The sequence below is a fragment of the Oncorhynchus nerka genome, linkage group LG20, assembly GCF_034236695.1.
Source record: "Oncorhynchus nerka isolate Pitt River linkage group LG20, Oner_Uvic_2.0, whole genome shotgun sequence".
NCBI classification, from domain to species: domain Eukaryota; kingdom Metazoa; phylum Chordata; class Actinopteri; order Salmoniformes; family Salmonidae; genus Oncorhynchus; species Oncorhynchus nerka.
Window position 1 is genome coordinate 27,407,460 of NC_088415.1, and position 22,895 is coordinate 27,430,354.

Here is a 22,895-nt window from a genome sequence, read left to right on the forward strand (position 1 = left end):
TTAACACGATTTACTTAAAAGGCACATCTCAATAGGTGGTCCAGGTATGTAACGAGTCCCACATTGGGGGAGGGAGGGGGGCATAGCAGCAGAAAGTAGGGATACTGAGGTGCCGCCCCATATTTTCACCCCATCTTGAGTCAGGGATAGAGAATGAGAACTGGAAAGCCAGTGAGAAAACTGCCCGCAGCCTCAAACTATCCCTCAAAAACACCAATAAACAGCAATATAATAAAGACAGGGCAGTTTAACAAAATGTTTGCTTTATTCTTATCCAGGACAACTCATTCAGAATGACCCAGGAGAAATAAGCACTATATTTTTGTTTTACATTTGTCAGAGATGGTACTTTAGCTGAATAGGTCAAAGTAAAACTAAATGAATATATAATAATACATGAATCAATACATGTGTGGAGTTAATGATAACAACAATAGCCCTGAAACAGGGTATTCTGTGGTAATCACCGGCACTGAATCAACAACAGTAGGAGAGCTTTCAGAAAGGACTCAACCCTGAATCAATCAACAGTAGGAGAGCTTTCAGAAAGGACTCAACCCTGAATCAATCAACAGTAGGAGAGCTTTCAGAAAGGACTCAACCCTGAATCAATCAACAGTAGGAGAGCTTTCAGAAAGGACTCAACCCTGAATCAATCAACAGTAGGAGAGCTTTCAGAAAGGACTCAACCCTGAATCAATCAACAGTAGGAGAGCTTTCAGAAAGGACTCAACCCCAAAGAGGAAACACTTTTTATTGAAATAATATTTTATCAAAGCTTCTGTTCATCTTCATAAAATGTTTCTAAAACTTCTCTTTAAACCTTTATTTTTTGTGGGCATTTTAAACTTTTTAATTTGTTTCTTCTTTTTCACCAGGTGTCTGTGTGTGCATGTGTCCTTGGCTGAGGTTTGTGTGTGTGTGTGTGTGTGTGTGAGAGAAAGAAAAGGGCAAGCCTGTGTGTGTGTGTGTGAGAGAGAGAGAGAAAAGGGCAAGCCTGTGTGTGTGTGTGTGAGAGAGAGAGAGAAAAGGGCAAGCCTGTGTGTGTGTGTGAGAGAGAGAGAAAAGGGCAAGCCTGTGTGTGTGTGTGAGAGAGAGAGAAAAGGGCAAGCCTGTGTGTGTGTGTGAGAGAGAGAGAAAAGGGCAAGCCTGTGTGTGTGTGTGAGAGAGAGAGAGAGAGAGAGAGAGAGAGAGAGAGAGAGAGAGAGAGAGAGGCAAGCCTGTGTGTGTGTGTGTGATGTCCTTGCTGAGCTGTGGTGGCGTTAGAGTGGTAACAGCAGGGACGTTGCTTTTTAAATTGGCTGGATCAGGTTCAAGCAACTAAGAATGTCTGTGTGTGTGATATTTATGGGTGAGTAGAAAGTGTGTGTACCTATGCGCGAGCTTACAAAGGAGTGTGTTAAGCTAGAAAATGTGTGTCAGGGTGTACTTCTGTAAGTGCTCGTGTCTCAATGTCTATGTATCTGTTCATCAATGTAAATGTGCGCGTGTGTGTAAGGCACGGAGAAGGGTGGTCATTTCAGGTCCATGCTGGAGCCAAACAGAGCCACCAGCTGCTCCTCGTAGTGGGTGATGTTCCTCTTCATGATCTCCTTACAGGAACCCAGCAGACGCTCAAACGCCTGAATGTCTATTACTGAAAAACACAGACAGAATCACTCACACAGCTGCACAACAGATAGATGGCGACATGGGCCCGTATTCATAAGGTGCCACGGAAAAACAGTGCTGGTCTAGGATCAGGTGCCCCCTGTCCATGTCATCTTATTCATTAGGATGTAAAGAGCAACACTGATCCTAGATCGACACTCCTACTCTGAGATGCTTTATGAATAGTGTGTCCTGGTAAAGGAATAGAAATACACTGTTTTAGCCTATGCTCCTGTATAGTTTATTTCCAACAGTTCTTTGCCATGCTTAGCTTAACCACCACACGGGTTGAGCCGGATATAGACCTTCCTGTCAAAGCACTGAGATAAAACTACAGTAGAGCACACTGCTTTCAAATTAACATTTTTGCACTCTACACCTGTAGAATTGTTAAGATGTGTGTACACTTCGAAGTCATAAGAGAGAGGACTATCACTATGAGAGAGAGAGCATCACAAACACCATCTCTGCATTAGGTACTGAGAGACCGTGAAGGAGAGATACTCATCTAGAACACTTACAAGCCAGTAATCTGCAGTTAAGAGATTCAGGGAGACAAGCAGAAAATACCACTGTCACACTGATGGACACCCACTCAGAGCCCAGGGCCTTTAACATAAACTGACACACACACATATATATGTGTAGATGTATGAAGTGGCCTTACCCAAGCACTTGACCTCTCCCACAGCATACGCTGATGCAGCGCGGGGCTTGTTGGTGACCAGGGCCAGCTCCCCAAAGTACTGACCCCTGCTACAGCGGGTGATCTCCACCTCCGCATTATCCTCCTGGTTCACCTTCGTCTGGGGGAGAGAGGGGGAGTGAGAGCAGGGTACAGAAAAAAGAGGACAGGATGGGTTGTGGCTGATTTTGTTTACGATGATTTTAATATTTTTTTGCCGATTCAAATGACTGGTTGCAGATTTCAAAATTCACAAAAATGTTTTATCATGGCACACGAGCCACAGGAAGCCCAAACATGTTGTTCACTAAGCAATAGGCCATGTCTGTTGCAGAGAGCTAAGAACAAGCCAGATCTGGGTTCAAATACATGCGTATTTAAGTATGTTATTTAAATACTTGGTGGGTATTTTCAAATACCTATCCTAAAACTATTCAAATACGTTTCTCCAAATACATTTTCTCAAATACCCCTAGGAACAAACAGACCTGGGTTCAAATACATGGAGTATTAAATATTTGAAAATACACTTGTATGAGTATTTTCAAATACATTCCAATATTCAACTACTTGTATTTTCTGAGAAAAACTATCCAAACTACTTCAAAATATATTTTAAAGTAATTGAAAAGTAATGAATTTAAAATTAATTTAAAGTAATTGAAACCTAAATATTATTTGAACCCAGGTCTGGATAGAGCCATGAGAAAATGAGTTTGGTTTGTCATGGATATAAGATAGTACTTTTTCAAATCCATTTAATTGCACCAGCTAATAAAAAAGACAGCAAAAAATAACAGATGCACAAGAATGTAAATACAGACTTAAAGCAGCATTATCAAAATGAAAAGGCCTCAGTGTAAAACTTTGTCTTACACTGTTCGGTTTTATAAACAAAGTGCTGCCACACCATTTACTAAGAAGAAATCAGATGGAGAAACTATCAGGATGAGAAGGAGTTCTGATGCAGGTACAGCCATCTAGAGCTAGCTAACATTAGGAACCATAGTTTGTTAGCTAGCTTAAATTATTTTTGGGGGAGGGACACAACATTTTGTGGATTGTAGATTTGACAAATATTCTGATTCGAATCACTAAATGTTGTTTTAAGGTACGCCGTGCTCAACTTTTAATTATTACTATTCATATTAATAATGATTATAATTCAGATGATTAGTCATACCATCTTTGTGTTTGGGTGCAGGGTTAAGCAGTACATATGAGAAAAAAAGGAGAGAAAAACACAGGGTGACATGAACATAAAATAAAGCCACTTTTTCCACATTCTCTGGTGATGAGGCAGAAATGACAGGAGAAAACAAGTATTCTTACTTTGCTCTTCATCATTATCTTCACGTCTCCGGACTCCACAATGTAGAAACAATCTGCCCTGTCCCCCTATACAGCAACACAAACCGTTTACAATTGCCCATGGTCATCGTTACTAGTAAGCTTTACAGTAATACCGAGAGAATCTTGGAGAACATCCTACCTGCATGATGATGCGTTCTTCATCAGAAAACGTCTTCATGCCTAATACATCCACAATCTTCATCCTCTCAGATAACTGAGAGAGACATAAGTTTGATAAAGAAAAGCAAAGGGAGACAAATTAATATCCGTGCTACATTTTTCACTGTCGAGCTTCCTCAACTTCCTCCCATCCCACTCCCTTTCCCCTCCCCCCTCACCTCCAGAGACTTCAGTAGGGGCACAGACTCGACAAATTGCTCATACAGCCTCCTCTTTTTGGCGTTGTTCTTCACAATGAGCCTACGGAACGTGGCCCGGTCCTGGTAGTGCACAGACAGCATCCGTCACGGTCACACAGACAGGATAACACAATCACACAAACGGTTTCATTCTCCTGCTATAGGTTACATATCTAACAGACAAAAAGGTATGGATAGATGTACTAATCTTCTATAATATTTACTATCATGATTAAAAATATTAATCATAAAGAATTTATTAAACTTTTATAGCACTTTTCATAACATAAAGAGTATTAAAGACCAAAGAATCTTAAAGCACAAAATCTAAGATCTATCTCCTACAAATTAAAGACCCACAACAGCCTCCCTGGCACCCAATTTATCACCCAAATGGGAAAAGTAAAGAAATAGCTGTAGCGGGTCTTTAAAAACACTGAACAAAACAGGAAATGTAAAGACTGAACAGAATTAAGATGGGCTTCTGCTTCTCCAACAGAAATCGCAATCAGACTTGTCGGCAATGTCATGGCGACGTTGGCTAGCTAAGCTCATGTGTAGAAACACGTCATCGGGTCTAACGGTCGTCTCGTGCCGAACTGAGCATGTGCAAGCAGTGAAACTAGTTTTATATCGATATGAAGTAGTTTGACAAAAATGAAAAGGTGTCAGTTTGTCACTCTCATGAGGTTGGAGTACTAACATGTTCAGCTACTTAAGACATTGGCTCAAATCTAGGTTGTGCCTTTAGATTGAGAAAATATACAAATAAGGAACTATTTTTCACTTCTCTCATTGACTTCTCAAACCCCAAACACTGGCCCGGTTTGTTTGGCAAGCGTTCCCAGAAACCTTGCGATGTCTGGGTTTAGAAACTCTGTGGTAAATCTTGTATCTGTAATGCTGTTATGTTTACCATTCTCCCTAGTGTCCACTGGGAGGTGCTGTGGCAGAGCACAGCAGTGAACTAGAGGTCAGAGGGTTAGGCCAGTGTGTTCGTGTGCATGATTCTCACCAGGCCCCAGAGCGCCCCCTCCTGGGTGGCAATGATGGTGGCAGCACGGGGGGTGTTGTACATCAGTGCCAACTCCCCGAAGCTGCCCTTGTTGTCATACTGGCCCACACACTTTCCTACGCCATCAATCAGTACCACTATGTCATAGATTCCTCTGGAAGAAGAATAGGGGGAGGGAGACAGGGGGAAGGGAGAGAAATGAAGAATGTTCTAATAATATTTGAGCTCTCTACAAAATGCATTTTGTATAGTAATAACATAGGATATATTTGCAGACTAATCTTCATCTATAATAAAGTTGATCACTGATCTAAAGCTGCTGCAGTTAGTGATTTTTTTGTAAAAAAATAAATGGAGTATTGGGCTCTACTCTTGGGATTAACCAACCAGGGGTAGGGGGACTAACAGCACGAGGAGCTCAGTTCTGGGAATTTATTTGGATGATACACCACCTGATTGGCTGCCAGGGTTGCATTGTGCTGTGGTAGCCAGTGAGCATTCACTTTGTTTGGGGGGATTAGTATGATGATCACTTGGCTATGTAGGTGATCAGGGTGTTTCCCATGAGGCTTTGCAAGGCAACACACAGGGAGGGAATAGGTTTTAACATGCTTATGACGTGCATCTAGCCCTAAGCCTTTCAGGGTGAGGCACTAGCATGACTGAGGAGGGAGCTTAAGGTGCAGAGAATAAGCTCACTCATTCGCTGCGTCAAAATGGCACCCTATTCCCCATGTAGTGCACTTCTTTTGATCAGTGCCCACAGGGCTCTGTTCAAAAGTTGTTCACTATATAGGGAATAGGGTGCCATTTGGGAAACACCCATGAAGCCTAGGCCCAGGACACATGGTGGAAACAACTAGTAAAATAAGGCTCAAGGGGGACTTTTGTATTGTGTTTGGTATGAACGCTGCTTTATAGCGAATGCCTTGATTGTAACGATTCTGAAGAAACCGTGCACGCACACACACACACACACACCTCTCGATCACATAGAAGTTGTCTCCATCGTCTCCCTGGTCGATGACATGCTCCTGGGGCTGGACGCGCAGTTCAAACATGGCGTCCAGGACCTCTGAGAACTGTTCCTGTGAGGGAGGAGGGAAAGAGGATGATTGAGAACAAAGACCACACAATCACTGTCTGAGAAAACTACTCAACTTAATAATGGACGGAGTGAGTTGTGCCTGTCTGGCAGCGTGTGTATTACTGTGTGTTACTGAGTGTACCAGTAAGTAAAGACCAGGAAACCTTAACCTTTTATGAGTCAATGTGATCTACAACCTATTAGAACAGAAGTGCATACGACGGTGTGGCCCGTTATACTCTAATAGAGTGTTGGGGTTTCCTGTCACCGTGTGGTTAAAACCTCGGTCTCATCTTTTCTACCTGTTCCAGGGTCTTGAACAGTAGAATATCTTTGCAGGCGTCCTGCAGTCGACAGCGCTGCTCGTCTGTTTTAGGATGCACCACCCTCGGCTCCTCCACCTCGTCATCGTCGTCTGGGTTAAAGGCCTCCGCGCACACTGGCGTGAGAACACTTAGATTGTAACAAACACTTGGGGGGTAAACAGAGATTGCCAGCCTGTAGTCCTAAAAAACTGAGTTACATCTGGTTTGTTCGGCCAGTCCTATGGTGGAAATGAATGGTGACACAATGGGATTTTGGGATAAATGCTGAAAATAAAGTCTGAGGTTAACAGGCTTAGATGTTATATGTTTTGTTTTATGAGATAATATCAGTCAGTTAACATGACCTTTATGTGCTGTTTGTGCTTAAAGTTTTGATTACATAAATGAGTCAAACTGTACAAAAAGTAAGATCTCCTAAGCCGCAGACCTTATTTTCAGTGTTTCTATAAAAATGTCATTTCCCAATAGGCTTTAGCCAACGAGCCGTGGCGGAGGGGGGGGTCATCTTTAACACATACTGAGGGAACAATATTACCGTAACACTTCAATTGTAACATGGTGGGGCAAAGAGTTCTAACTTATACTGTAACACATACGGGCCTGGGGGCACAATATTAGCACCACAATCAATACACCTAAAGACTCATTGTAAGGGATTACTCTGTGTGCTGGACACAACGAGGGAAAACATTGAAAACCACGCTCCAGGGGACTAATATCAGTGTGACACACACCTACTAGTTATCAGTGTTCAGTGATACATTAAGACAACCAGTAACTTAGTGTTAACACCAAGCAGGCATAAAGAGGCCAGGTAAGATTACACCAGATCAAAGCACAAACACTTAACATGCAAACAAACGTCGCTGCTGCAGATTACATTAGTGCAGTACTATTCAAAGTCAGATGGGTGACCCCCGGAATTGCAGTGGGGTAGGCAAAAAAAGATCTACACACTTGACTTATTCCACTGTTACAGCCGGAATTCTAAATGGATTAAATAGATGTTTGTTCTCACCCATCTACACCCTATAATGACAAAGTGAAAACACGTTTGTAGAAATGTCAAATTTCTTGAACATGAACATGCAGAAACATCTCATTTACACAAGTATTCACACCCGAGTCAATACTTTTAAGAGCCACCTTTGGCGGCGATTAGAGCTGTGAGTGTTCTTGGGTAAGTCTAAGAGCTTTGCACACGTGAATTGCACAATATTTGCCCATTATTATTTTTAAAAATTCAAACTGTCAAATTGATTGTTGCTTATCAGCCATTTTTAAGTCTTGCCATAGATTTTCAAACCGATTTAAGTCAAAACTTTAACTAGGTCAATCAGGAACATCTAATGTTGTTTTGGTAAGCAACTCCAGTGTATATTTGTTCTTGTGTTTTAGGGTATTGTCCTGCTGAAAAGGTGAATTAGTCTCAGTGTTTGGTAGGAAGCAGACAACCAGGTTTCCTCTAGGATTTTGCCTGTGCTTATAGCTGTATTCCATTTATTTCTTAGTCGATGACAAGCACATACCATAACATGAAGCAGCCATCACCATGCTTGAAAATATGTTTTGCTGTATTACTTAAGTACTTTTTTTGCAAATAGGATGCACGTTGGATTCTTTTTTCTGTATAGACTTCTTTTCACTCAGTCATTTAGGTTAGTATTGTGGAGTAAATACAATGTTGTTGATCTATCCTCAGTTCTCCTATCACAGCCATTAAACTTGAACTGTTTAAACGTCACCATTGGCCTCATGGTGAAATTCCTGAGCAGTTTCCTTCCTCTCTGGCAACTGAGAAGTGACTGGGTGTATTTATAATTGCAATAACTTCACCATGCTCAAAGGGATATTCAGCTTCTGCCTTCTTTGCGAAGCATTGGAAACTCACTACTAGATTGAGGGACCTTACAGATAATTGTATGTGTGGGGTACAAAGATGGGAAAGTGATTAATCACGTTAACTATTATTGAACACGGAATGAGTCCATGTGACTTATGTGATTTGTTGTTGCCATAAAAAATAAAATAAAATGTGTTGAATTACTTGACTAAATATTTTTATTTAAAAAATAAAATTAATTTAAAAAAAACATTTCTACAAACAAAATTCCACTTTGACATTATGGGGTATTGCGTGTAGATCAGTGACAAAATGTGAAAAATGTAAAGGGGTGTGAATACATTTTACTGAGAAAGATCATTTGAGAAATAAAAATATTGAGTAAATGTATGTTCTTGTTCTAGAGAGATTAAAATGTAGCCTAATGAACTGAAGGTTATTTGATGTGAAAATAACAATGTACAGATTCTAAGGTTGTGCCATTAGAATTGGTGAGAAAAATGGATGGAAAAAAACTGGGTCCCTGCTGAAAAAGTTTGAATAACACTGCATTAGTGAGTAGTGACATCAAACAGGACTTACCTGACACTCTCCGGTTATATCTGCTGGGAGGAGGGGCTGGAGAGAGGGAGGGAGAAAGGGAGGGAGAGGGTTGGTGAACACTCTCTCCTGTTCACAGATCGCTGCAACTGTAGAGCCTGTGGTTACGACCTCTGACATTGCTAGCACTCTTGAAACGGCAGAGAAAAACAACTCAAACACATGAAATGAGACCGTGCCGACACACACACACACAATCTTCTACACTGCAATAAAGCCAGACAAAATAACACAAAAGTAGAATTTAACAGCTCTTTTATGGATTTTTAAGCTGATTAAATGACATGATCATTACAGGTGCACCTTGTGCAGGGGACAATAAAAGGCCACTAAAATGTGCAGTTTTGTCAAACACCACAATGCCAAAGATACCTCAAGATGAGGAAGCGTGCAATTGGCATGCTGACTGCAGGAATGTCCACCAGAGCGGTTGCCAGAGAATGAAATGTTAATTTCTCTACAATAAGCCAACTCCAATGTTGTTTTAGAGAATTTGGCAGTACGTCCAACCGGCCTCACAACCGCAGACCACGTGTAACCACGCCAGCCTAGGACCTCCACATGAGGCTTCATCACCTACGGGGTCGTCTGAGACCAGCCACATGGACAGCTGATGAAACTGGAGTATTTCTGTCTGTAATAAAGCCCTTTTGTGGGGAGAAACTCATTACGATTGGCTGGTCTTGGCTCCCCAGTGGCTACGCACCTGCCCAGTTGTGAAATTCATAGATTAAGGCCTAACGAAATTATTTTAATTGACTGATTTCCTTATATGAATTGAAACTCAGTCAAAACGTTGAAATTGTTGCATGTTGCATTTATATTTTTGTTCAGTATAGAAAAAGTGCATCATTGTCAAAATATTTCACTATCGCTTTAAGATCAGAGTGACAAGTTACAACATATTTGTAGCCAACAGAGCAAGCATTGGTGCAAATGAGAGCCATGAGCACACAGCCACCGCTTGCTCCTCATCTCCATACAGTGCAGTGGCAAGCATGTGTTACGTTTCAGATGGTGTTAACATAATTACATTTGTATGGATTTTTGGAGTAGAATATATATTTTTTAAAGTCACCACAGTTGTTCTACAAATAAACATTTCCCAGGGGGCATGTGCACAGACCCCCGCAGCAAAGAGAACCCCCCCCCACCTTTGCCACCGCTGCTCAAACAGATCCTAGGGGAAACACTATATTAACATAATGATTGTTTCAGTGTCATTATACTAAAGTGCATTTGTGGGAAGCAGGGGATGAGTGTAGACTAAGTGTGTCATTGTGCAAGGACATGCGTGTTTGCATGTGCTGTGTAAGGAGAGTGTATGAAGTGCTCTTGCCCGTCATCACGTGTGGGGGATAGCAAGTGCCTGAAGTTGCCATGACAACAAAACACAAGGAAGACCTGATTGCCATAACAACCTCCCTCTCCTGAAACCACTTCTTCCTAAGTAAAAGGTCCCCCCTCTACCCAAACACCCACTCACAAACTCCCATAAGGACGAGACGTTATCACTGTCTGCTGGCCTTACTAATTGCAGCTAGAGCTAAAGACAATCAAAGTGGTACTTGTTCGTTGAACAGACATCCCTCAACCTCCCGCCTGTTGCTCTCTCCGGCTATCTCTCCTCTCAATCCCCACACCCACTCATTTTCTGTCAGTCTCTCACTATCTCTTAGTCCCTCCCTCTTTCCCTCCTTGTTCATGCCCACCCCTGTAAAAATATAAAATAAACCATGATAAAGTGGAAAAGGAAACAAATGCAAAAAGGAATGAAGTGTTTGTGCTCGCTGGTTACGTTCTTGCAGTCTTCGACAGCCCCCCCGTGCAGATGATCAGACCTCAACGCCTGGAGAAGTGTTTCTCCTGGCCCCACATGAACACGACAGAGCATAATCTCATATGCACAGACAGAGTGACTGTTTATAAAGACAGGGCTGTGAAGCAGCAACCAGTGTCAATGGCCTATTGGGCAGAGCAGGAACACACAAGGACATTGAGAAGGGAAGTGTAGTTGTGTGGCTGGAGGGTGGGGGACTAGGGGGAGACTAGGGGTTAAATCAGCACATGCTCAGTGTTGGCATACTGTTATGGTTAGAGCACCGCGGGGACAGGACAGGGGCGTCTGTGTCTCCAAACCAACACGGCTGACCTTGCCTCCGCAGCAGAGCCAGCCATGGAAGCAGCAAGGACAGAGGCGGTTAGCCTGGCAGGGAGCTCTCCCTTTTAGATACTGCCACAGCTGTATACACCTGACTCCCCATGAAAACAATATGTATTGCAGTCAAGGCTGTCACACTGTTCAGATGATCAGATCTCACAATGCCTGGAAAAGTGGATCATCATAACTCAGGAACCACATTAATAAATATATAGTCTGAGATATGAGATGGCACAGCGGCAAGAGATGAGCTGGAAGGCGAGCCCATAGAAACGGAATGAATAGAACAAGGTCCACCCATTATGCCATCATTGACTTGAATGGGGACACCTGTTCTATTCATTTTAATTATTGGCGAGCCATTGGCTACTAATTCCTTGACGCAGCCATAGTGGACAGGGTGCCAACTCAGACGCAGCCATAGTGTCTGCTAGCTTGTTGTTGATGCTCCTCTGTGCTGATCCAGAACATCTCTTCTGCTAATCTAATTGTTTTGACACAGCCTCCTAACCAATAATCAGTGAGGCCCAAGCAGGGTTGGGTAGTAACGGATTACATGTAACTGGGATTACGTCATCAGATTACAAAAATGTACTATATCTAAAATCGGATTAGTTACATTCTTAAAAACAGCTTATTACTTTCGGGATTACTTCATCTCATGTCAAGAGAATTTTATGAAATTGTCATTGCTGTCATTTTGCACACCATCAAGACTCATCACATGCTCTCAAAGATTCTATTGTTCGGTTGATCGTCTATCAAGTGTGGATGGCCTCTTATGGTAATAGGCTATATTTCGAGTTGGCGATCTAGCTAACTACTTCCTCAACTGGTGAATTAGCCACAAATTAATTAGCCTGTGTGATATTAGTGCCCAAAAAGATGTAGAATAATGAATGTCTATTGAACCCAAAAATCTAAAAAAATTCTGGAACCCTTATTGCCTAGTTATCATACACCAAATTCATGACAAACGCTGGTTCAGGTTGCACATCAAGATATCTGGTGTCATGCATTCGTGCCTGAACATGTTGTTAGAGTCAACTTTATTTCTTGAATCATACTGTTTTCGTAGTCTAGTACACATCTGAATGAAACCCTTTGAAAGACTGTATAAGACTGAGGCTACAAATGTGTTCAATTGCGTGACCCCACTGCAATTGTGGCGCAACCAAGTCATGAGCTGGTGCCACCAATTGAAAATGTTAGTTTGGAGCCCTTGTGACTATGCTCTTACACATCGAATAGAACGTGTGAATTATAGGATATACTCTCATGCTAGTCCCCATTTGGAAATGCTCATGTTACTAAATTTTAAAAAATGCTATGTTAGATTCATGTTTTAAGTATGTCTGGGTTTTAAAAGTGAAAGTAATTCAAAAGTATTCCAAATGTAATAGGATTACATGACTCATTCTGAGTAATTGAAAACGATTACGTTACTGATTACTTTATTTTTCAAGCAACTGTCATCAGTAACACTACCTTTTTCAAGTAACTGTGCCCAAACCACAGACAATGAAGTATGAACTAAGGCTAATCTTGTCTAGGTTCCATTTTTAAATGTTTATTTAAACACATGGATGTAGCCTACTCACTGCTTGTCTCAAGAGGGCCCATCTGTGTGTGGGTGTGTGCGTTTTCCCCCTGTATGTTTATAGGCTAGGCCTTTCATTTTTTAAATGATTTAGCCAGGATCGTCTAACAATTGAAAATGTTTTCCAGGGAGACCTGGTCTTGCTCACACACACACGTATGTTAATGCAAACACGTTCCAAAAAGCCCTGATGATGGGTCAAGGAGCATTGCCATGGTCTTCATTCACCCATAGTCCGCCATGCAACCAACAATGTGCATTTATATTCCTAGACGTCACCAGTCAATGTGGCACATCCCAAAGTGCAGTGCTCAGCACTCTTCGACAGCACTGTATAGACTAGTCACAAGGCTTGTGTAATGAGTAAATCCACACACAAAGTCCACCATTTTCCCTGAAAATGAGGATGATGGTGTGGCAAGGTAGCATATACAAGTGTTCCTGCAGTGTTCTGCTTTAGAGACTTAATAACTTTGTCATGTTTTGGTAGCAGATTGTAGAGGCCCCAGCCACACACTACAACAAGACATGCTTAGCAAGGACCGCTGAAAATCATTTATCGTATGGTATGTCAGTGAACTTGCTAGGGCAGCCAAACACTGGGAAAAACATGTACTTACGGGTCTAATTTTCCCACAAGTTTACCACTGTGTGATGGAGAACATCAACATTACACACACACATTGTGTTTCTGCTCTTTGCAAGAGGATTTCCACTACAAGCTGAGGTACAAGAGATTACTCAGCTTATTTTCAGCTTGACTTTCAACTGTCGTACTCATGGAAATTAACTACAGTATATTTTCTCCCCATGTCTTTTCCAGCTTTCCGTCTCCCCTGTCAATCTGCCTCCTTTACTACACCCAACCCTCACTTGTCTCCTCTCTCCACATCTCCCCCCCCCCCCCCCCTCTCATTCTCCAGGCTAGTCCTTAAAAGGAGAAGTGGCCTTGTCCTGTTTAGAGCTTGTGTTGTTTAACCCCTTCTGGACTGTCAGTAATGGGTTAGCCCTTATATGTCAGAGCGGTCTGGGTGCCAATTTAATGGCGGACACGCTAGCTAGGACCTTGGCCAAAGACGTAACCCCCCCATTGGAAGGCTATAGCCTAAGTCAAGAGAAAGACTTTAGGAGGAAGAGCAGTGGAAGGTTGTGTGGTCAGAGAGACAGTAGTGATGGTAACAAAGAGCACTGACTCACTATCTGGGCCCATTTAAAGTAACAAAGGTTTCCTGAACCCACATTATCATGCTTATGTTTAAAATGTAACAATTGAAAGCGTGTAAACTATCAAAGAAATACTAGATGGGTAATGGGATTGGGCAGAATGCCTAGCAACCAAATATGAACATATTGGCCTTTACAGAGCTGTGTAGACTAGACTTTCTCCTGGAAATCAGAGTGTGGTGCTGGTGCCAGGCTGGTGGATGTCCTAATTTGACCAGCCACCCCGCTTCACCACAGTACTGTTGAGATTCTCTCTTCCAGAGCTGACACACACAAATGTTGATTTTTGCATTGAGAGAAAAAAATGCTTGCAAATGCTCTGTGTGACCACCTGCCAATGTAGCTGGTAGCGATAGACATTCTACCAGCCAATGCCAAAATATACCAGCATTTGGTGTGTGTTCATTTCCCACCCTGGTGCCCTTTCAGATAATAAATTATTGAAGCTATGCAAAGATGCCTGTATCAAAGCCACTTGTGGATGGCTGAGGACTGAACTATTACTGAACCCCTGCACTTTATCTACTGTGTGATTAGGCAAGGTCGCTGCCTGTCCACTTTATTCCCACTCCAATGTGTTTGTGAGGACAGCGCCAAGGTTGCCGGCCCAGTCTGTATTCCCTCTGCACTGACAGGACAAGGTCACCACAAGCCAACATACATTTTTGTTCCATGTTTGTTCTGTGGGGGGTGTCAGACATCTTCCATGACCATTTTCATGTATTGCAGCCTATACGTCAAAGATGTAGTTGCTTGGGATAAAGGCGTCTGCTAGTAAAAGGTCATATAAAAAATAAAATTGTTTTTAAATATGTCATATATAAAATGCTATAATAAACACCAACAAATCTATTTGTGAGCAAGCCAGGCCCTGAAGGCCCCCCCCCCAGCATCTTTACAGCGACTGCCTGGTGCCCCCACCCTCGAAGCCCCTTTGTCCCGTTAAATCGTACAAATGACATCTTCTCCCTAAACCACCTTGTCTAATCAGATTGAGAAGCTATCCTGTTTGAGAGGGGAGAGGGAGAGAAAATGGAAAAGAGTCAGGGAAGGACAGCCATGACGGTCTGTTTTCAACTTGATTTCAATTTCAACGTTGATATTACAGTGGACCGGTAGCATCATCAACTGAAAGGCTAATTGATGCAAAGACAGATGATTAACTATCTGAGATAGTTAATAAAAGCATGTTTGCAGCCTTCCTGTTAGCCATATCAGAATTGATCAGAATTGATCAGAGGTTATTATGCATTGCATGACAATATGTTATTAGAATGTTCCAAACGGATGGTTTCCACATCCTGCAGTGTAGGGAAGCCCATAAGGTCCACGACCAAGTGACTAAACACGGTGACAGCACGTCTTTCAATGTGGCGACTTCATACGGCAAAAATGGCATATGGGAGAGCGGCCCGTGTGAAATGTATATAAAAGAGAGAATGTGATTTTCCTTCTTTTTCTGCCACAGGAAATGGGCAGGGAATGAGGAAGTGCCAAAGTTCAGATGCTTTTCAAAACATGACTAATAAATGAAGCAGTAAACTGCATGCATGCCTAGTTTGCCTCCCCATTCACGCTCACAGGGAGAGACTTTAAAGCCAGTGTGGAGTGTGGCTCTCAAGGGATGCTATCCATTAGATTAGCCTAAATGCACAGTCTGGACTGGTAATTAGGTCACCTGTTGCACAACTGACAGGGACCACATTTTCCCTAGTGATGGGCGGGAGGATTTCTATAGTAGAGTATCGCAATATGGGCCCAATCTCAGTCCATGCCACATAACACTAACTGACATTTATTATTTCTCTTCTCAATGGCACCCAAACATGTTTTTCAAAGTTTGTATGTAATGCAGAAATACTAGGATATTTCCAAGAGTGCATTTCCAAACTTCTGTGACAGAAAATGTAATGTTTTGGCATGTTCCTGGCAATCATACAGCTGGGAGTTGTATGGCCAGTTCATGGGATCCAGAATCTGGTTACAGCAAACCTGAAGCAAAGTGACCTCACAATGGTCTGCTGTCTGTCATGTCTTCATTCAGGTGACTCATCTATTCATAGGGCCTTATAATGCCCTATCAGACAAGCTATGAAGTGCCAGTGTAAACCATTCCTTCTCTGCCTATACAAACTCCCTCTCTTAATTAGAGGTCGACCAATTAATCAGGGACGATTTCAAGTTTTCATAACAAATCGGTAATAGGCATTTTTGGACACCGATTATGGCCGATTACATTGCACTCCACGAGGAGACTGCGTGGCAGGCTGACTACCTGTTATGAGAGTGCAGCAAGGAGCCAAGGTAAGGTGCAATCAATCTTAACATAATCACTAGTTAACTACACATGGTTGATGATATTACTAGTTTATCTAGCTTGTCCTGCGTTGCATATAATCGATGCGGTGCCTGTTAATTTATAATTGAATCACAGCCTAGGTCGCCAAATGGGGGATGATTTAACAAAAGCGCATTCGCAAAAAAAGCACTCTCGTTGCACCAATGTGTACCTAACCATAAACATCAATGCCTTTCTTTAAAATCAATATACAAGTATATATTTTTAAACCTGCATATTTAGTTAATATTGCCTGCTAACATGAATTTATTTTAACTAGGGAAATTGTGTCACTTCTCTTGCGTTCCGTGCAAGCAGTTTGGGCCACCTGGCTTGTTGCGAACTGGGTGAAGACCATTTCTTCCTAACAAAGACCGTAATTAATTTGCCAGAATTGTACATAATTATGACATAACATTGAAGGTTGTACAATGTAACAAGAATATTTAGACTTATGGATGTCACCCGTTAGATAAAATACGGAACGGTTCCGTATTTCACCGAAAGAATAAACTTTTTGTTTTTGAAATGATAGGTCATTAATATGGTCAAAAATGGAAACTAAGGATCGTATTTCTGTGTGTTATTATATTATAATTAAGTCTATTATTTGATTGAGCAGATCAGACTGAGTGATGGTAGGCTGCAGCAGGCTCGTAAGCACTCATTCAAACAGCACTGTCCTGCATTTGCCAGCAGCTCTTCGCTATGCTTCAAGCATTGAGCTGTTTATGACTTCAAGCCTATCAACTCCCGAGATTAGTCTGGCAATACTAAAGTTCCAATTAGAACATCCAATAGTCAAAGGTATATGAAATACAAATGGTATAGAGAGAAATAGTCCTATAAATACTATATTAACTACAACCTAAAACTTGTTACCTGGGAATATTGAAGACTCATGTTAAAAGGAACCACCAGCTTTCATATGTTCTCATGTTCTGAGCAAGGAACTTAAACGTTAGCTTCTTTACATGCCACATATTGCACTTTTACTTTCTTCTCCAATACTTTGTTTTTGCATTATTTAAACCAAATTGAACATGTTTCATTATTTATTCGAGACTAAATTGATTTTATTGATGTATTATATTAAGTTAAAATAAATTCATTCAGTATTGTTGTAATTGTCATTATTACAAATAAAATAAATACACACAAAAATCGGCCAATTAATCGGTATTGGCTTTTTTGGTCCGCCAATAATCGGTATCTCCGTTGAAAAATCATAATCGGTCGGCCTCTACTCTCAATACCCCCCCCCCCCCCCAGTTCTATTCTCCCCTCTTTAGAGCTCATCTATTCCTCTTCATCTCCCAGTCCAAGGTCACTGAGGAAAAAATGAAATGTGCAAAAGATAGGCTATTGGTTCAAATGATCCCAAATGGCACTTCTACCTCAAGGAAAATAGGATTGATGCAACAGTTTTCAAAACTATACCATAATTAATTTAAGTAGCTTAAAATGGGAAATCTGCAGTTGAAAGAATAACAAAGCGGTCACACCTCCACTGAGTTGGTAAACAGCTAAGGGACAGGGCTGGAGAAATGGAAGCACAGACATAGCTATGAACACAAGGACTGACCATCCATGAGATCAAAATGACAGCTTTAACCATGTGCTGAGGCTACAGTATACAATGTTTGATTAAGATTACTTTGTTTACAAAAAAAGGAGTCAAATAAGCTTATATTTTGGGTTCTGATGGGGTTACACAATTGAACTAATCTAATCAGACACATATGTTTTAGTCTTCAATAATGTATGAATTTAAGTCAGAAAATTGATGTAGCAATCGCAGACCAGACCCTTTTAACTCTGGAACTGAATATTACTTCAGCTACGGTCACTTACACAAACATGCTACAAAACTTGATTATCCTCCAAAAAGTCTGCTATAATACACCAATAAAATTAAGAAATGTCCTAGTGGGTCAGTGTCTGCCTCTCAGGGGTATGAGAGGAGTTGAGTTATGCATGAGATGGTTTCCCCACTAAGAGAGGAATTCAAATAGATGCGATTGTCATTACAGATCTGTTTACACACACCCCACACATACAACCAATGAGGTAATTGCAATCAATCTCACAACCGCCAAATACAGCCAGAGATTAAACTGAAGTCCAAGTCATTCCTCAGCCAATGAAAACACATTTTGGAATTGCTGTAATCACAGACCTGAGCTCATTGACAAAAACAGAACGTCCATTCACAGCAAAACAGCCCCTGAAAAGCAATGCGATCTGGGTCACGTTGCTCTCTCAGCCTGCAGAGAGCAGCGGACTTCCTGGCATCTTATGTCCGGGAACAGCCTGGGCTGGCAGATGTTAGGCTGGCCACATCTTGTTTCTGTAAATAGGGTTTTCATGGCTTGGGTGTGTGATTAATGCACGTATGTCATCATTGAGGACATTAAAACAGTAAGATCAGCAGACATCTGATATAACATGTCTAACCTATATAACGTCACAAACAGGATTGCAGCCATAAGTCTTACTAGTTTAGTTAGGGTTCTCCAACTCCAGTCCCGGAGTGCTACTGGTTGTGCAGACTTAGTCCAATCCATCTGTACTCATCTCTATCAAATCAGTTGCAAATAACCAACTAAGCATGATCGTATTCAGTTTGGGGAATGATTAAGTGAATCGGCCACATCATCAGGCTGCAACTTACGCTCGAAATCAGACTCGTCGGACCCGTCTTCATCGTCGCCATTTGACTCTGTTTGCATCGGCTCCCCATCGAACACCACTCCCTTCCCGAGCTTGACAGCAGCACCGCCCCCATCTTGGCTTCTGGTGTCCCGCAAGCGCGTGAAATATTGCACGGCGAATTCCACCAGGTCTGTTGGCCTTTGTCGAAGCACCTCCACAGTGTAGCCTTGCAGCAATTCCGTCAATCCCACCGGTATCTCGATACTCATGACTGTTTTTCGATGGTGCTATCTAACTAGAAAGATGTTCAGGTATACTGTGTTTTTCGTACAAAAATATATATATATGAATTCAATATCCGTCCATGTGTTGTACGCTACAGCTCCTACTGGGGGGAGATAGCTGACACTTACAACAGCTTCACAAAACTGGGTTAGCTTGCTGACATTGATAAACAGTTAGCGGTTGCAAATTCGCTTAGCTAGCTAACAAAAATGTCCAAGCAAGTAACGTAGTGACACTGTCGATGGAAGGCCGGTCTTGTTGTGTAAAGAAAGCAATATAACCCCAGTGACGTTAACGTTTATGATATCTGAGCTGTCAAGTTGGGTAACTAGATAGCTAGCTGCTGCTATACCAAGCTGACAAATGAGCTCGATGGCTAATAAATGGATGCCACAAATGATAACGAACGTTGTTAGTTAGCTACAGTAATGTTACTATAGTTTGTTCCCTCGCTGTCCTCCCTGTTCTTTATTTCGCCTCCTCTTTTTCGCTCGTTTCTTTGCCAGGGTAGCGACCAAACCCCGCCAGCTAGTGGTATATGCAATCAATACCCGATCAAAAACTTAGCTGATCAGCGAACAGGCGATGTATAGTACACCACCAGCCAGCAAACGTTAGCATATAATTAATGGGTGGGCACTGGGACTTGTTACGTTAGCTACTACAGTACTAGCCAGTTGGTTTCGAGGAAAGAATAAACATCTAATTAAATATCCGAAGTATTTCGCCTTCGTATTATACGGATAAAGTAATGGCGGCTAAAATCTACCAATAACGTCCCTTAAGCTAAATGCCGGTAGCTATAACTAACAGCTGACTTCTTATTGCTGAGTCCAGGCAGACAGTTCAGTTGCAGCAGACAATCCGAGCCCGGCTTATTCCAAGCCCCTGTAGACAAGGAGCGGCAGGAACAACCCAAACGTTAGCTTGAATCCGAATTACCCAGTGTTTCACCAACGTTAAAATAAAAATGTGTGGCATAAATATTGGTAACGACTTTCCTCGTGATTTTCCGTAAATCTGTTTCTACCTCCAGATGAGGCTCTTCTTTTCGTTACTTCGGGGTGAGTGGTAGACACGGTTGATTGACATGTCAATGTACCAATCCAATCTAAGACTCATGACACGCAAGGATCAATTAGGGGATTCGATGAATTCCCCGGGTGAACCGAGTTAACATTGAATACATTCGATTTTGAACCGGGCTTCCTCCGGGCGTGAGCCGGGTGTCCCGTTCTGGCAGACGGGGAAGTCGGCTCTAAAGAAAAGTGACAGGTTAAAGCTGCAATATGTAATATTTACATAAAAATGTGAGTTATAGATCTGTCATTCTCATTGAAAGCAAGTCTAAGAAGATCTGTTCTATGTGCGCAATTTCCCGATCTTAAGTTTAGTTTTTGCACCTTTTACTTTCGGATTTGTACACCATCTTCAACTAGCTGAAAATACAGCATTGTTGGGTATTGCAAATATATTTCACAGCGGTTTAGATGGTACCATGATTCTCTACTTTATGCATTGCTATTTTTTGTCACAAAATGAAATTAGTCGAAATATTCAAATTTTTGCAACCAGGAAATGGCTGAGCGATTTCTGCATATTGCACCATTAAGTACTTGGAGTAATTAGTTTGATTATTTCGATAAAGTGATTGCTTTAAATAAAACATCTTTATTTGCCTTCCCAATGAAAATAGATGTATGTTTCTGAACTATGCACTATATGCACTATAACAATACAGTTGACAACAGGGCCTGCTCCAGGCATAAGTGGTCGCTTATGGTTGTGCATCAGCATTTGTTCTCTTGTTATGTCAGTCACTGACAGTCACTCAATTAGCCATGTCAGCTAACAATTTTTTGATTGGTAAATTAGTCTAGCCAGCTATCTAAACTTGTAGTAATCATGGCTGAATACCAGATAGGCATGCAGGGCACATGCCCAGGGGCCCTGACCTCCAGGGGGCCCACGTTGATTTTTTGTTAGTCACGCTCACTCAGATATCATTAACATGACATACTTCTAGGCAAAATGTGTAGAATTGCCAGAAATTAGGTTTAAAACTGAAATAATGTCTCTCTACCCCATTGCAAAATGGGTAGAATTGCAGGAAATTTTCTCTTTCGCTTAGGGTCTCCAAAAGGCCAGCACCGGCCCTGGATAACAATATGACCGAGTGCTGCAGATTACTGTTCATTTTTAGCAGGCCATGCTTCCCTCATGGCTTCATCCGTGACCGGAAATGGCCTGGTTCAAACCGTGGCAGCTTTATTTGTATTTATTAAGGATCCCCATTAATTGGTGCCACAGCAGCAGCTACTCTTCCTGGGGTCCAGAAACATTAAGGCAGTGATATACAATTTAAAATATTACATGAACATTACATTTCATAGCACTTTTCACAACACATTAAGTGTGTTGCCTCAGGCCACTACTCTACTATCACATATCTACAATAGAAAATCCATGTGTATATGTCTGTGCCTGTGTGTGTCTCTACACAGTCCTCCCTGTTCCATTTAAAAAAAATCTAATTCTACTGCTTGCATCAGTTACCTGATGTGGAATAGAGTTCCATGTAGTCATGGCTCTATGTAGTACTGTGTGCCTCCCATAGTGTGTTCTGGACTTGGGGATTGTGAAGAGACCTCTGGTGGCATGTCTTGTGAGGTCTGCATGAGTGTCCGAGGTGTGTGCTAGTAGTTTAAACAGACACATTGGTGCTTTCAGCATGTCAACACTTCTTACAAAAACAAGTCGTGATGAAGTCAATCTCTCCTCCGCTTTGAGCCATGAGAGATGTACATGCATATTATTAATGTTAGCTCTCAGTGTACATTTAAGGGCCAGTCGTGCTGCCCTGTTTTGAGCCAATTGTAATTTTCCGAGGTCCCTCTTTGTGGCACACGACTGAACAGTAGTCCAGGTGCCACAAAACTAGGGCCTGTAGGTCCTGCCTAGTTCATAGTGTTGTTAAAAAGGCAGAGTGCTCTTTATTATGGACAGACTTCTCCCCATCTCAGCTACTGTTTTATCAGCATGTTTTGACCATGACAGTTTACAATCCAGGGTTACTCCAAGCAGTTTAGTCACCTCAACTTGCTCAATTTCCACATTATTTATTACACGATTTAGGGTTTAGTGAATGATTTGTCCCAAATGCAATGCTTTTAGTTTTTTGAAATATTTAGGTCTAAATTATTCCTTGCCACCCATTCTGAAATGAACTGCAGGTCTTCGTTAATTAAGTGTTGCAGTGATTTCACTCGCTGTAGTAGCTGACATGTATGGTATTGAGGCATCTGCATACGTAGACACACTGGCTTTACTCAAGGCCAGTGGCATGTAATTAGTTAAGATTGAAAAAGTAAGGGGCCTAGACAGCTGCCCTGGGGAATTCCTGATTATACCTGGATTATGTTGGAGAGGCTTCCATGAAATAACACCCTCTGTGTTCTGTTAGACAGATAACTTTATCCACAATATAGCACGGAGTGTAAAGTAGGGAGGAGGGATGTACGTTACACTATATTAGGCTAAGCCTTTTGAACTATGATTTCCCTAGATATGGCTACTAAATTGTGATCAAATCAAATCTTATTTGTCACATGCGCCGAAAACAACAGGTGTAGACCTTACAGTGAAATGCTTACTTATAAGCCCTAACCAACAATGCAGTTTTAAAAAAATACAACAAAAAAATAAGAATATAAA

The 22,895-nt window shown here is 41.7% G+C and overlaps 1 protein-coding gene across 1 annotated transcript; it reads right to left on the reverse strand.

Moving 5' to 3' along the window:
- Positions 1–246: 246 nt before the first annotated feature.
- LOC115102177 (cAMP-dependent protein kinase type II-alpha regulatory subunit-like) lies at positions 247–20,253 on the reverse strand. Its single transcript, XM_029621819.2, has 10 exons — positions 18,916–20,253; positions 8,901–8,936; positions 6,452–6,588; positions 6,044–6,150; positions 5,063–5,216; positions 4,027–4,128; positions 3,828–3,902; positions 3,668–3,733; positions 2,318–2,456; positions 247–1,636 (listed from the first exon to the last, which is right to left on the reverse strand). The coding sequence occupies exons 1-10, from the start codon at positions 19,163–19,165 to the stop codon at positions 1,515–1,517; spliced, it is 1,188 nt and encodes a 395-aa protein (XP_029477679.1). The 5' UTR covers positions 19,166–20,253; the 3' UTR covers positions 247–1,514.
- Between the last annotated feature and the right edge of the window lie 2,642 nt (positions 20,254–22,895).